The sequence below is a fragment of the Thunnus thynnus genome, chromosome 17 (assembly GCF_963924715.1).
Source record: "Thunnus thynnus chromosome 17, fThuThy2.1, whole genome shotgun sequence".
Taxonomy (NCBI): domain Eukaryota; kingdom Metazoa; phylum Chordata; class Actinopteri; order Scombriformes; family Scombridae; genus Thunnus; species Thunnus thynnus.
The window spans coordinates 5250522-5266122 of record NC_089533.1 but is presented as its reverse complement, the minus strand read 5'-3'; the positions used below and the strand labels follow the sequence as shown (position 1 = coordinate 5266122).

The 15601-nt window shown below is 40.0% G+C and overlaps 1 protein-coding gene across 2 annotated transcripts; it reads left to right on the top strand.

The window, feature by feature from the left end:
* The first annotated feature begins 2772 nt into the window (after window positions 1–2772).
* On the top strand, window positions 2773–15282 carry LOC137168517 (myosin heavy chain, fast skeletal muscle-like). 2 transcript variants are annotated; one of them, XM_067571149.1, is made up of 41 exons: window positions 2773–2831; window positions 4188–4237; window positions 4362–4584; window positions 4717–4860; window positions 5050–5206; window positions 5328–5355; window positions 5443–5554; window positions 5639–5731; window positions 5822–5885; window positions 6035–6133; window positions 6243–6346; window positions 6445–6583; window positions 6695–6813; window positions 6921–7070; window positions 7152–7322; window positions 7413–7719; window positions 7856–7926; window positions 8029–8116; window positions 8205–8322; window positions 8429–8552; window positions 8649–8785; window positions 8914–9169; window positions 9467–9709; window positions 9822–9998; window positions 10118–10263; window positions 10380–10470; window positions 10568–10957; window positions 11058–11184; window positions 11260–11378; window positions 12025–12221; window positions 12342–12525; window positions 12614–12779; window positions 12920–13044; window positions 13193–13501; window positions 13581–13784; window positions 13872–13997; window positions 14125–14295; window positions 14431–14535; window positions 14618–14713; window positions 14816–14953; window positions 15170–15282. In XM_067571149.1, exons 3-41 carry the CDS (start codon window positions 4381–4383, stop codon window positions 15185–15187), a joined length of 5817 nt encoding a protein of 1938 aa, XP_067427250.1. In that variant the 5' UTR covers window positions 2773–2831; window positions 4188–4237; window positions 4362–4380; the 3' UTR covers window positions 15188–15282. The 2 variants fall into 2 exon arrangements, with proteins under 2 accessions (XP_067427250.1, XP_067427251.1); XM_067571150.1 differs by having other exon boundaries at window positions 10118–10267; window positions 10384–10470.
* The last annotated feature ends 319 nt before the right edge of the window (window positions 15283–15601 follow it).

Sequence of the window (15601 nt, the reverse complement as noted above, 5' to 3'; positions counted from 1 at the left end):
CTTTACAATTTTGTCCCTCAGGCAGGTGTTGCTGCAGAAGGATGTCATCACATTTCCAAAAATCCCAAAGTCCTAATGGCTGTATCATTGTTTGTTTGGCACTATGTTAATGTCCTAAACTTGTGTTGGGTGAGGACATGTGTATGACTACTTCTGAAAGTACATAATGGGGTGTCCTAAGCTAGTGTTTTGCAAAGTGATCCTATTGACAAAATACTACCAAGGAGTTGATCCAATTGTACTTGCAAAGTAGGACAGTGGTGTCTGAGCTGAATCAGAATTTAGGCTTTCCTCAACTAATAGCAGGCTGTCTGGCTATTACTGAGGTTGCTACTGTTGCTAACAAACCCAAGTTTGCCTATGTAACTTCAGGAAAAGTAAGGCACTGGTATCTGTCTAACTGTCAGTACAGGGGTGGACTGTTGCTATCTAGGATCGTGAGAAGCGAGCTCTAGAGCTCTTGTGCCTTAACTTTCTCTTGATTTGTGGCTCAGGGCTGTAACGCTCCGTGTAGCCAGAGGGAGAGAGACATTCAGAGGCACTGTCACTGTCTGATAGATGGTGACCATGTACTGAACTGTGGTCAGAGATGCTGTGGTCATCATCTGATCTGTCCATTGTCTGATCACATTTCTGGGCCAGAATCTCTGCGTATGGCCTTCTAAAGCTTCTACTGCGTGAATGCCTATCTCGACGCAGTTGGTGGACATGGCGGTTACGCTCAGTGTCCCTATGCTGCCTTTTGTCACCCCCCTTTGGACTGTTATGAGGGTGATATTTTGAGGCAGCAGACCTGTATGATGCTTCAGTGTTTGAGCTGGCAGGCTCAATTGTTTTCCCTCCTGATTTGGAAGTGACAGCAGTTTCCCAAGCCACCTGTGTCATCTTTCTTATCTCACGCAGTGAGGGGTTACCTGCATGCGTCATAAGTACAACGTGTACGCATGGATGTACCACTGAGCACCTGAGGAGCCTGGTTATTTGGGCGTTTATAGATGATTTTAAGGTTAGAAAATTTAATAAAATGATCCAAATTTAATATATTTAATAATAGTTCATATAAAATATTATAAAAGCAAAGGGAAACATCTTTGGCTTGAGACACAAGAACGAATGCCATAATTTAATTGTTCGGATATTCACTTAAATTTCAGGTCTAAGCAATACCTTCACACAAAGAAACACACAAGAACGAATGCCAGCAGTGTTTCCTGCATGTGGCTGTAAATAGTTCACAGAGTGGAGACACACCCGGACACACCTGCCCTCAATCAAGCCAATGAATCACCACCATGGCCTCCCAGCAAATGTGAAACCCCCCCCCCCAACCACACACACACACACACACACACACACACACACACACACCACTACCCACAATCAGAAAATACAACATGTGCAACCACGTCTTCCCTGTATGAATGCACAAAACCCATAGACTAGATGTATAACATATACTGTATAACTGAATAAACCAGCTGTAAGCAGTGAAAGTGTCTAATGACTTTGAGACAGAGAAAACTATATCTGTGAGTAAAACACATGCAGAAATGTAAAATGAAGTTAAAAAGGTTGTAAAATCAGTTTTAAAGTTATAAGGTTTTAAAGTTGCACAAGTTAAATCAATTTTTTAAGCTTTGTTCTTGTTTAATTCAACATTAATACTAGCAAAAGGCACTTGGGCAGCTGTCAATTATTTTCAGGATTATGAAGATCATTTTACTTGGGAGCTGATTCCACTAATGTCTCAAAACTAGAGTCACATAGTTTTTCAAGGACACTGACTCTTCATAACAGCAACAACATTAGAATCAAATGTAGCACGAGGATAAAGACCTTTGATATCTGAGTGGAACTTATTATAGGTCTTATCTCAGCCGAATTGGCAAATGTTCCTCTAGTCCTTCTAAGGGAAGGTATAATACCATTTGAACTTTATGGAAAGAGCCAAACATACAATTTTATTAGAGGAATATGAGATGTGCCAGTGTCCTGGAACCAGCGGCACTTGGGTGCTTCTCCAAAACTTTGTTCCATTCTTGGCTATGCATGTGTAATTGCAAGGGTAAGTAGAGACGACCTCGTGTTATAAAATGATGAAATCCCTCTCAAATAAGTCAGAATCTAAATTTATGGGAGCAAATTATTTATTGGAGCAAAACCAGTGGTTCAAAAACCAGGGAATATATTCCAACAACATCTATTTTGGGACATACTTTGGACATTACCGTGAAGTTTTATATGCAGAAATAAAGCCAAGTTAAATACATCTCTGTAAAACATGTTGCATGATATTACTAATATTACATGTCATATTTCAAAACCAATATATGGTGTTTAAGGGTTTTAAAGTTACAATGTTAAGTGTGTTTTACTTATTTTTATGATACTATGGCCCCGAAACTAAATTTTACTGTATTTCAAATATCTGAAATGTGGACAAGCTCTGACACTCAATACCAATGACATTTAGAGTGCATCTTACTAAGAGTTTATGGGTTCAAAAATGGATGTCAAGGCACAACCCCTTTAATAGATTTAATAAATGCTTAAATATGTATTTTTCATTATTTTCTTCTTTTTCATTTTTATTTTTACCCAATTCTGATCCTTGTCAGCTTGCTTAATATAGAAGCTATTTTTACAATTTAGGAATGACATGTATTAGACACAAAAAAGCTTACTAAACCTGAGATGTCAACAGGTGGGTTTCAAGATGACAGAGATACTTGACCAAATCGAGTGGTCAACTGCTGCTGACCAAGCAGTTCCAGCCTCTATATAAACAGCAGCTTCAGGCTCTTCTGAGAACTGACAGGCATCTCACCCAGGTTAGTGCTTTGTGTGTGCTTCTGCTCATCTTACTTACAATTTACAATTTATAATTTCATTAAGCAGATGCTTTTATCCAAAGTGATGTACATCTGAGAGCTGATATAACACAAGCAGGGATCTAGTCAGGAGGGACTTGCTTTGACTTCAAGTTAAATTAAACATGAATGTCATGTGACACTTTGTCATCATGTTTTTAATGTTGAGTAATCTCAACCGGATAACGATGGCCGAAGAGCAAAACCTCCTATCTGAAAAATGCACTTTTTTGAGAAAACTAAGAACAACTTGTTTTCTTGCAGAATGCTATTTGTTAAGGATACCCAATACATAATACACTGTTTTTGGACTATATTATTATATTATGTGTTAACAATACCGACTAGATATTAATGCCTCGCAAAGAGCAGATAGGAGCTTTTGCACTTGATGTAAGTTGGAAGAGGTTCTACAAAACGATGCTCTAAATTAAGTTAATAATTAAAATTAAATTAAAAGAATAATAAAATTAAGTTTGTTCTCAGGTAAAAAGATGTAGTAAATGTAATAGTTACTACATTGCAGTATACTAGGGTCAGAATTCCTTAAGTGGGAAATTCCTTTAATTCAGTGTATTTGCTTCCTTGTCCACTGGAAATGAATGTTCAGTGATTGTGTAACTCACTCGTGCTGCAGCCTCTCTACACACCCAGGGACTCTGCGTTGTGTTTTTGTTTTGTTGTGTGACTTTTCTGTCACAACGAAGGGCGGGATTATCTCGCAGACAGACTGAATATGAGCAGCCTTCCTTGTTCTCATCATCCAAAGTGAAATCCGCCAATCAGAAAATTCTGCAGATAGGAGGTTTTGCATTTTGGCCATCGATTTAGCAGATGCTTTTATCCAAAGTGATGTACATCTGAGAGCTGATACAACACAAGCAGGGCTCTAGTCAGGAGGGACTTGCTTTGACTTCAAGTTAAATTAAACATGAATGTCATGTGACACTTTGTCATCATGTTTTTAATGTTGAGTAATCTCAACCGGATAATATCATTAATCAAGGATGTTTCTTTTTAATGTGAAGCATGAGGCAAATATAATTTTTCAACTAATCCTAATAGCTAATTTAGGAAGGCTCAGTAGAAAGTAGAAAGGCTCTTAATAATCAAAATATTTTTAAATTACTGGAGAGGCTATGAAAATGGTCAACTCATATCACAGGTAACTGTAAAAGTTTATGGACCCATTAAAGTTTCAATAATTGGTTTAAAGTTATGTAGTGAGACTATTGTTTACTGATGTAAGCACTAGGCAGTGGGAAATATTTTAATTTTGAGTCCTGTGCAATGACCATCACAATCTTTCTTTAACAGTATCCTCAGACTACAACAGATACTGTGCTGCTCATCTGGGATAAAGGGGGGTAAGACGTCAGAAACAACTCAAAGATCCTCAAAGAATATCAAATAAAGACACTACATGTAAATCATTTAAACTATAACGGAATGAAATATATTTAATGTAATTCAAACTCATCTTGTTTTCAGTCCCAACTAAACCGCCATCATGGGAGACCAAGAGATGGAGGCCTTTGGCAAGGCCGCCATATACCTCCGCAAGCCAGAGAAGGAGAGACTTGAGGCTCAGACCGCTCCGTTTGATGCCAAAACGGCATACTTTGTGGCTGAGCCTGAAGAGATGTACCTCAAGGGTAAACTCGTCAAACGAGAGGGTGGAATGGCCACTGTTGAAACCCTTGAAGGGGGGAAGGTAGGTGAATGAATACTTTCTTTGAAATACTTGACATACAGTCCTTTTAAAACCTTGATAGACTTTTTGCACCATTTGTTATGAGACCATGAAAGTGAAAGAGGATCTCATGGATCTTTTTTTCCCATTCAGACTCTCACTGTAAAGGAGGAAGACATCCATCCCATGAATCCTCCAAAGTTTGATAAAATTGAGGACATGGCCATGATGACCCACCTCAGTGAACCTTCTGTGTTGTATAACCTCAAAGAGCGTTTTGCATCATGGATGATCTACGTGAGTGTTTAACTTCATACATAGAGTGAATACACACAGGTCATCAATAAACACACTTTAAACACAGTAATGTTTTCTTTTTTCTACAGCCATTACTCTAAATGAAGCTTCAATTTAAATTATATATTTGTCAAATGTAGAGGCAATGTGTTTAGATTTAGTTTAGTGTGAATTCTCCCCTCTTTTCAGACCTACTCCGGCCTCTTCTGTGTCGTCGTGAACCCCTACAAGTGGCTTCCTGTGTACGATGCCGAGGTTGTGGTAGCATACAGAGGCAAGAAGAGGGTTGAGGCACCGCCCCACATCTTCTCCATCTCTGACAATGCCTATCAGTTCATGCTCACTGGTAATATATTTTATGACACACAAAACGAGATACAGCAGATATGACATGAAATATGTCTTTTATATTTATACCGTATAAGGTACTTACTGAGAGATTACATGAAATCATTTGTTCATTTCAGATCGTGAGAACCAGTCTATCCTTATTACGTGAGTAATATACAAGCAACTGAATAACTATAAATGACATTTACAGATATGGAAAAAAACACTCAAGGTATCTTTCTCTTCCCCCAGTGGAGAATCCGGTGCAGGAAAGACTGTCAACACCAAGCGTGTCATCCAGTATTTTGCAACAATTGCAGTGGCTGGAGCTAAGAAGGCAGAGGCACAAGCTGGCAAGATGCAGGTAAAACTGGTTGCCTTTACTCAAAACATTTGTTGGAGAATTGCCTGTTTATGGTTTATATACTATACATATATCTTCTTGTAGGGTTCACTGGAAGATCAAATCATTGCAGCCAACCCTCTGCTGGAGGCCTATGGTAACGCCAAGACTGTGAGGAATGACAACTCTTCTCGTTTTGTAAGTGTTAAAAGGGCCAAGAATAAACTTCACAGAATCTTATTGGGCTACATATGAAGACTCCTGCTAACATTAATCTGATATGTTCAGGGTAAATTCATCAGAATTCACTTCGGAACCACTGGCAAACTGGCCTCAGCTGATATTGAAACATGTAAGTCATTTTTACATTTTGTGCAGGAACCTTTGTTTTGGATTTACACTTAGGTATGGCGCTAGGTTTGAAAAGGTTTAATACACAGTTCTTTCCACTGTATGATGTCATGTGTGCAATATACTTCAATCTGACCTTGTTATTCTTAGATCTGCTGGAGAAGTCCCGTGTCACCTTCCAGTTGTCTGCTGAGAGGAGCTACCATATCTTCTATCAGCTGATGACCGGCCACAAGCCTGAGCTCCTGGGTATGTTACGACAGAATATAACAATTAGCAATTACAATGGTAGAATTAAGACAATAACACCAGGAATGTTGCAGGATTTAAAAAGTGTTTTTCTTCAAATCTTTTGCAGAGGCTCTTCTGATCACCACCAATCCCTATGATTACCATATGATCAGTCAGGGTGAAGTGACTGTCAAGAGCATCGATGATGTAGAAGAGTTCATTGCAACAGATGTAAAGCGTCCAATCGTTATTATTTTAAGAATGTAAAATTAAGAATCTTCAACAAGACTGTTGTGACTCACAATTATTTTCTTTCATGTACAACACAGACTGCTATTGACATCTTAGGCTTCACTGCTGAGGAGAAGTTGGGTATCTACAAGCTGACTGGTGCTGCGATGCATCATGGTAACATGCATTTCAAGCAGAAGCAGCGTGAGGAGCAGGCTGAACCTGATGGCACTGAGGGTAATTCTGATGATAACATCTTGTAACAAATCTACCAAGGATTTCAGTGTAATGTATAATGCTAAAATATGTCCCAGTTCACTGACAGCTAAAGGTTTGTTTTTCCATCAGAGGCTGATAAAATCGCCTACCTCTTGGGCCTGAACTCAGCTGATATGCTGAAAGCTCTGTGCTACCCCAGAGTCAAGGTCGGAAATGAGATGGTGACAAAAGGCCAAACCGTGCCACAGGTAAGACTAAGAAAATTTAGTGTTTGAAAAAATAAAAGGATAACGTTTGCATTTTGACATGAAAATATCATTCTGAGAAATGCTCATTACAAAATCTGTATTTCTAGGTCAACAATTCTGTCATGGCTCTGTGCAAGTCTATCTATGAGAAAATGTTCTTGTGGATGGTCATCCGTATCAATGAGATGCTGGACACAAAGCAGCCAAGACAGTACTTCATTGGAGTGTTGGATATCGCCGGATTTGAGATCTTCGATGTGAGTGGTTGAAAAATATGTGAGCAGTTCAAAGATCAACATTGTTTTGACATGCCACTGAATACATTTCTGTAATCACAGTTCAACAGCTTTGAGCAACTCTGCATCAACTTCACAAATGAGAAACTGCAACAGTTCTTCAACCACCACATGTTTGTCCTGGAGCAAGAGGAGTACAAGAAAGAAGGAATTGAATGGGAGTTCATTGACTTCGGTATGGACTTGGCTGCCTGCATTGAGCTTATTGAGAAGGTAAGACAAAGTCAGGTAGAACTGAATTCCTGCTTTCTGAGTACCGGCTAAATAATTGATTCTTTTCAATATGACATTATTTCCTCTCAGCCAATGGGCATCTTCTCCATCCTTGAAGAGGAGTGCATGTTCCCCAAGGCCTCTGACACAACTTTCAAGAACAAGCTGCATGATCAGCATCTTGGCAAGACCAAGGCTTTTGGGAAGCCAAAACCTGCAAAGGGCAAGGCTGAGGCTCACTTCTCCCTGGCTCACTACGCTGGTGTAGTGGACTACAATATCACTGGCTGGTTAGACAAGAACAAGGACCCCCTGAACAACTCAGTTGTCCAGCTCTACCAGAAGTCCTCAAACAAACTGCTTAGTCTTCTGTATGTAGCCCATGCCTCAACTGATGGTAAGAAACTAATCAGCAAAAAGTGGTAATCTATTCATTTATGTTACTGTAACATACAGTTTTCATGAAGAGATAAAACTGAACAGGTAAAGCAAAAGCAATGACTCAGTGGAATTGTTAAAACTATGAAATACAGATGCTGGCGGCGGCGGCCACAAGAAGAAAAAGAAGGGTGGTTCCTTCCAGACTGTGTCTGCTCTTTTCAGAGTATGTAAATCCTTCTTTGTTAACAGTGAAATACCATTTTGAAATAATTTTCCAATTGTATCTTAAAAGGGACATTTTTGAATGATTACTGCTGATCCACAGGAGAACTTGGGCAAGCTGATGACCAACTTGAGGAGCACTCACCCTCATTTTGTCCGTTGCCTGATTCCCAATGAAACAAAGACCCCAGGTAAGAAGCAAATAATCCACCTTTTTGCACTTTGTGCTTGAAGTATTAGAAGGAATTATTTTTAACAATGTAAGTATGCTATTTTCAGGTCTTATGGAGAACTTCTTGGTCATCCATCAGCTGAGGTGTAACGGTGTGCTGGAAGGCATCAGAATCTGCAGAAAGGGCTTCCCCAGCAGAATCCTCTACGCTGACTTCAAGCAGAGGTGATGCAATTTCCAGTATACACAAGTCAAGTTGATCTCAGCCGAGTTAAAACAGCTGGCTAAGATGTGGGGTCAATGTAGGTAACAACATAATTTTCTCTTGTAGATACAAAGTATTGAATGCCAGTGTCATCCCTGAGGGACAGTTCATTGACAACAAGAAAGCTTCAGAGAAGCTGCTAGGCTCCATTGATGTGGACCACACTCAGTATAGGTTTGGGCACACTAAGGTACGTTCTTAGACAATGTCAACAGTGTTTACTTGTGTAGATGTCTTGTGGTATCCATGTATGCTGATGACTGAGTTCCTTCAACTGACAATGCAGGTGTTCTTCAAAGCTGGTCTGCTGGGTTTGCTGGAGGAGATGAGAGATGACAAACTGGTTACGCTGGTGACCATGACTCAGGCTCTCTGCAGAGGATTCGTCATGAGGCTGGAATTTGTTAAGATGATGGAGAGGAGGTAGGATTATCATACAGTACACGGAGCAGTTCTGTCAATTTGAATTGTAAAAATTTCACGTTATCATCACAAGTTTTACAAAATCCCATTACAGTAACATTAACACTTTATTCATATTTATTTTCCAGAGAGGCTATCTTCTCCATCCAGTACAATATCCGTTCATTCATGAATGTCAAAAACTGGCCATGGATGAATCTGTATTTCAAGATCAAGCCACTTCTGAAGAGTGCTGAGACTGAAAAGGAGCTGATGAACATGAAGGAGAACTATGAAAAGATGAAAACAGACCTGGCTACTGCTCTAGCCAAGAAGAAGGAACTGGAGGAGAAAATGGTTTCTCTGCTGCAGGAAAAGAATGACCTGCAACTGCAAGTAGCTGCTGTGAGTAGAATATAAAAGCACACATACCTCTCTTTGTTTTGGTGATAATTTACTACAGTTAATTACATGTTTAGTAATTTAGAATGAATAACAATTTATTTATCAGATCTTAAGGAAGTTCAAATTTTGTGTGTGCATTGTATGCATGCTTTGCCAAAGTCTAGCCTTTATTCAAATGAAATCTACTATATAAGTATTAATATTGCATGCTAAAGGAATACTAAATAAGAAATTATTATCTTAACTGTTAATCTAAAAAGCAGTATATTGGCTAACACATGTATGTTCAAAATATAGGAAACTGAGAACCTCTCAGATGCTGAGGAAAGGTGTGAAGGTCTGATTAAGAGCAAGATCCAACTCGAGGCCAAACTCAAAGACACGACCGAGAGACTGGAAGATGAAGAGGAAATCAACGCTGAGCTGACTGGCAAGAAGAGGAAGCTGGAGGATGAATGCTCTGAGCTGAAGAAAGATATTGATGACTTGGAGCTCACCTTGGCTAAAGTGGAGAAGGAGAAACATGCAACTGAAAACAAGGTTAATTTAACTGAAATCTAAATGTATACAAAAGGAGGAAAATATGTCCATTCATTATTTAAATATATACCTTTCTAAGTGACATTTAAATTACCTTGCATGCCACTTTCAGGTGAAAAACCTGACAGAGGAGATGGCAACTCAAGATGAGTCTATTGCCAAGTTGACCAAGGAGAAGAAAGCCCTCCAAGAGGCTCACCAGCAAACACTGGATGATCTCCAGGCAGAGGAAGACAAAGTCAACACTCTGACCAAGGCCAAGACAAAGCTGGAACAGCAAGTGGACGATGTGAGAAAACATTGCTTTTGATAACGCGTTCGTATTAGTAGCTTGTGTGTTAGAATTGACATTCCATGATGAAAATACAAAACATATTTCATATCAACATTATAATATTATCTCAAAAGCTTGAGGGATCACTGGAGCAAGAGAAGAAGCTCCGTATGGACCTTGAGAGAGCCAAGAGGAAGCTTGAGGGAGATCTGAAACTGGCCCAGGAATCCATAATGGATCTGGAGAATGACAAGCAGCAATCTGAGGAGAAAATCAAGAAGCAAGTTTTCTTTTTCATTTTTAATCCTTACATTGAACAATCGCCATAATGCAACACAATGATCCTGAGTCAAAACTAACACTGTAAGTGCAATAACAGTTTGTTTCCTCTTCCAGGAAGGAGTTTGAGACCAGCCAGCTGCTCAGCAAGATTGAGGATGAACAGTCTCTTAGTGCACAGCTTCAGAAGAAGATAAAGGAACTCCAGGTTAGTATTTGACATGAATATTATCACTCACTGACTGAAAAACAACTTGTTACAGTATGTTCCAGTCAACAATTCTTCTTCACATTCCTAAACCTAGGCTCGTATTGAGGAGCTGGAAGAAGAAATTGAGGCTGAGCGGGCTGCTCGGGCTAAGGTGGAGAAGCAGAGGGCTGACCTCTCCAGGGAACTTGAGGAGATCAGCGAGAGGCTTGAGGAAGCTGGTGGAGCAACAGCTGCTCAGATTGAGATGAACAAGAAGCGCGAGGCTGAGTTCCAGAAGCTGCGACGTGACCTCGAAGAGTCCACCCTGCAGCATGAAGCTACCGCAGCATCTCTCCGCAAGAAGCAGGCCGACAGTGTTGCAGAGCTGGGAGAGCAGATCGACAACCTCCAGCGTGTCAAGCAGAAGCTGGAAAAAGAGAAGAGCGAGTACAAGATGGAGATTGATGACCTCTCCAGTAACATGGAGGCTGTAGCTAAATCCAAAGTAAGTGTTTTCTTTATAAGTGAAGGTTTTTGCTTTATACCCTTATGTTTAAAAACATCAACATGTAAATGCTGCCTTATAATATATTTATTGTTAATAGGGCAACTTGGAAAAAATGTGCAGAACTATTGAGGACCAGCTGAGTGAGCTCAAGGCCAAAAATGATGAGCATGTTCGCCAGCTGAATGACCTTAATGGACAGAGGGCAAGACTCCAGACGGAGAATGGTGAGTCTTCTAAAATAAAACCACCTGTGGGCGAGTCCGTCATTTTCACAAACTGATTTATATTTTGTCATTTAGGTGAGTTCTCCCGCCAGATTGAGGAGAAAGATGCTCTTGTTTCCCAGCTGACCAGGGGCAAACAGGCCTACACTCAGCAGATTGAGGAACTCAAGAGGCATATTGAGGAGGAAATTAAGGTAACATGTTTATATCTCCTGTTATTAGATTTTAATACTGGTGGAACTGAGTACTCCATTTCATATACTAGAAACATCCCAAACACAATCATCTTCCAAATCTGAGTACCTCAGAAAAATCCTCCTTTTAAATCATCAGTCAAACATAAAATATCAGAAGCAGACAGCATGAAAGGAAAGTAATGATAAACAACTATGGGAAGACTCATTATTTCCATATATTATAAACTATATTTAACCATTAGAGAGTAAATTGATGTTAATTGATTTTTTTACATAAACTTTGCCTTCTAGCATCATAATATTAATGGATCCTGTTTGTTTTTTTTTTAAATTAATTTCCTTTTGGCCGAGTAACATCTTCTGAGGAAAAGCTCTGTTAAAGGTTGGATTTTGCAGAGACAGGCATGGGACAGTTAAAGGGTTTGGATGATATTTGTGGGTAGAGAAAAAAATCTATTGTCAGAATGCCCATCCTTTGAATGAAATGCACCATAACATAAATAAAATAATTATGACAACAAAAAAATTTACTAAGATACTTTTAGCCCTGGTGCCGTAAGCAGTTGTTTTAACTTAGAGAACCTATTTACAAAGTATTTCTGATACATAGATGAATGAAAATGTCTCTTGCCGTGTTTGTTAGGCCAAGAACGCCCTGGCCCACGCTGTTCAGTCAGCTCGCCATGACTGTGATCTGCTCAGAGAGCAGTATGAGGAGGAGCAGGAAGCTAAAGGTGAGCTGCAGCGAGGAATGTCCAAGGCCAACAGTGAGGTGGCTCAGTGGAGAACCAAATATGAGACTGATGCTATCCAGCGCACTGAGGAACTGGAGGATGCCAAGTACGTAAAACCTTTCTACTCTTTCACAAATAAATCATTTTTGATCACTTTTTTTTGCTTTTCAGACAGTTTGTGATCTATATGTGCAATTAAGTACAAGAAAATACTTGCTCACTGCAGGAAAAAGCTTGCCCAGCGTCTGCAGGACGCTGAGGAGTCCATTGAGGCTGTGAACTCAAAGTGTGCCTCTTTGGAGAAGACCAAGCAGAGGCTACAGGGTGAGGTGGAGGACCTCATGATTGATGTAGAGAGAGCTAATAGTCTGGCTGCCAACCTTGACAAGAGGCAGAGGAACTTTGATAAGGTAAATGGTTATGAGGAAAGAAAAACAAATGTATTTAAACATAATTACATTAATGTCAATGCTAATTTTTACTCATTTACTCATTTAGGTCCTTGCAGACTGGAAACAGAAATACGAGGAGGGCCAGTCAGAGCTGGAAGGAGCCCAGAAGGAGGCTCGCTCTCTCAGCACTGAATTGTTCAAGATGAAGAACTCTTACGAGGAGGCGCTGGATCAGCTGGAGACCATGAAGAGAGAGAACAAGAACCTGCAGCGTATGTCAATGTCACTTTATGTAATGTTTACCTCTATAGGTGTAGGTCATGAGGTTTTGTGGTGGTAAAACCTAATTTCCTAGATATAATGTATCCTGCAAGTTTCTCTAAACTGAATTTTGGCTTTGGTTGTTCTACAGAGGAGATCTCAGACCTGACTGAACAGATTGGTGAGACTGGAAAGAGCATCCATGAGCTGGAGAAAGCCAAGAAGCACGTGGAGACTGAGAAGACTGAAATTCAGACAGCACTGGAGGAAGCAGAGGTAAAAATCTAAATGACAGTATTAGATGACTTATATGATAAAATACAACAGCATGTGTATTTAATGGCATGTATTCATTTGAATTTTTCTTAAATGTTTCTGAGACAGACTGGTAACCTTTGGGTACATGTTCAACTTTTTCCTTAAGGGTACATTGGAGCACGAGGAGGCCAAGATTCTCCGTGTTCAGCTTGAGCTTAACCAGATCAAAAGTGAGGTTGACAGGAAGCTTGCAGAAAAGGACGAGGAGATGGAGCAGATCAAGAGGAACAGCCAGAGGGTGATTGACTCCATGCAGAGCACTCTCGATGCTGAGGTCAGGAGCAGGAATGATGCCCTGAGAATCAAGAAGAAGATGGAGGGAGACCTGAATGAGATGGAGATTCAGCTGAGCCATGCCAACAGGCAGGCTTCTGAGTCCCAGAAACAACTGAGGAATGTCCAGGGACAGCTCAAGGTGCGCTTTATCTGATCAATGAGTAAAAAAATGTTGAAAAGCAAAGAAAATTAACTTTTTTTTTTGTCCATGTTGTCAGGATGCCCAACTGCACCTTGACGATGCTGTCAGAGGACATGAAGACATGAAGGAGCAGGTTGCCATGGTGGAGCGCAGGAATGGCCTGATGCTGGCTGAGATTGAGGAGCTGAGAGCCGCTCTGGAGCAGACAGAGAGAGGACGCAAAGTGGCTGAGCAGGAGTTAGCTGATGCTAGCGAGCGTGTCGGATTGCTTCACTCACAGGTTTGTCTTCAGTGATTCACAAGAAACTGTATTTATACGTAAAACATAATGAATATACATCACAAATGTGACTTTTTTAATATTCAGAACACCAGTCTTATCAACACCAAGAAGAAGCTGGAGGCTGACCTTGTACATATTCAGGGTGAAGTGGATGATTCTATTCAGGAAGCAAGAAATGCTGAGGATAAAGCCAAAAAGGCTATCACTGATGTGAGTTTACACTTCTAACTCTTCAATTTTATGAGTAATTTAATATTTTTGTATACTGCCTTACACTTATAATATAATAAGCTCATTATAACTTAAATTTGAATTAGAAAACTTCTCTTCATTTCAGGCTGCCATGATGGCTGAGGAGCTGAAGAAGGAGCAAGACACCAGTGCTCACCTGGAGCGGATGAAGAAGAACCTGGAGGTCTCAGTCAAGGACCTGCAGCACCGTCTGGATGAGGCTGAGGCCCTCGCCATGAAGGGTGGCAAGAAGCAGCTCCAGAAACTGGAGTCAAGGGTATGCACTGTATATAAATGGTCATTTTCTGGAAGCGCATCACACTTTCAATGCGTGAAATAAATTCTATGTGTATTTAGATTGATTGTGATCTTTATAGATAATACTGATGGATCATTTATCATCTCTTTTCAGGTGCGTGAGCTAGAAAGTGAAGTGGACGCCGAATCGAGACGTGGAGCTGATGCTATTAAAGGAGTCCGCAAATATGAAAGAAGAGTGAAGGAGCTGACCTACCAGGTATTTCCTACTTTAAATAAAAACTACCTTAATATCTCTTAATTCTCCATTTATCATCACTTACAAGCATTTATCTGTGCAGACTGAGGAGGACAAGAAGAATGTGCACAGACTTCAGGATCTGGTGGATAAGCTGCAGCTCAAAGTCAAGTCTTACAAGAGACAGGCTGAGGAGGCTGTAAGTCAAATACGTTGATATGATCAATCATCTACACTTGGATCAATAATGATATAATTTGTCTTGTAACTATATGAATATTACTCCCTTCACCCTTCACAGGAGGAGCAGGCCAACACTCACTTGTCCAGGTACAGGAAGGTCCAGCATGAGATGGAGGAAGCTCAGGAGCGCGCTGACATCGCTGAGTCCCAGGTCAACAAGCTGAGAGCAAAGAGCCGTGATCATCATCATGGAAAGGTAAATTTGTTCTATGTTGTTTGCAGGGTCACAATATCAGTTGTTTTTAGAATGATTTGATGCTGTGCACTTTTGATATTGTAAATCAATATCCAACCTTATAGTACTCAAATGATTACATACTTCCACATGAAGATGGAAGACAACTTATAAGGCAGTTTGTTTCATAGATTTGAACTTTCGCTGTTGCTTATGTATTTTCACTTCTTTTTTCAGGGTGAACATGCTGAATAAAGGTCATCATAGAGTTTAGGCCTTTAACAAAGTTCATAAAATATGAACATATGGTTGAGGTCTCTTTGACATGTCAATAAAGATGATCATCGCAATCCTGGATTCTGTCTTTTTTTCCTGTTTGAAACAATTACTCCTAGACAGAGATGCAACTAAGTAGAGCAGCTGTAATGTCTTGTGGTATAATAGCAGAATCACTGGTCACACTTTGACTATGTAGAATCAAGTTTGCCTATATAAGATACTATATGACTAAACAGAACTCGTTGCCCACAGTGAGGAAGTATTCAGATCCTTAAATTAACTAAGCAGCACGTTGTAAAAATACATTGTGTCTTGCGATCAAGATTTTACTTCTGATACTCCAACTTCACCAAATACTGTTTAGCTTTTGTTTTCGGTGGTGGAAGAAGT

What these genes read in the sequence shown, in the direction of transcription:
- LOC137168517 (XM_067571149.1), top strand. Translation starts at nt 4,381, where the DNA reads ATGGGAGACCAAGAGATGGAGGCCTTTGGCAAGGCCGCCATATACCTC. An exon ending in CTGTGTCTGCTCTTTTCAGA is followed by an intron (nt 7,927 to 8,028) that starts GTATGTAAATCC and finishes GCTGATCCACAG; the next exon opens with GAGAACTTGGGCAAGCTGAT. An exon ending in AAGACTCCAGACGGAGAATG is followed by an intron (nt 11,185 to 11,259) that starts GTGAGTCTTCTA and finishes TTTGTCATTTAG; the next exon opens with GTGAGTTCTCCCGCCAGATT.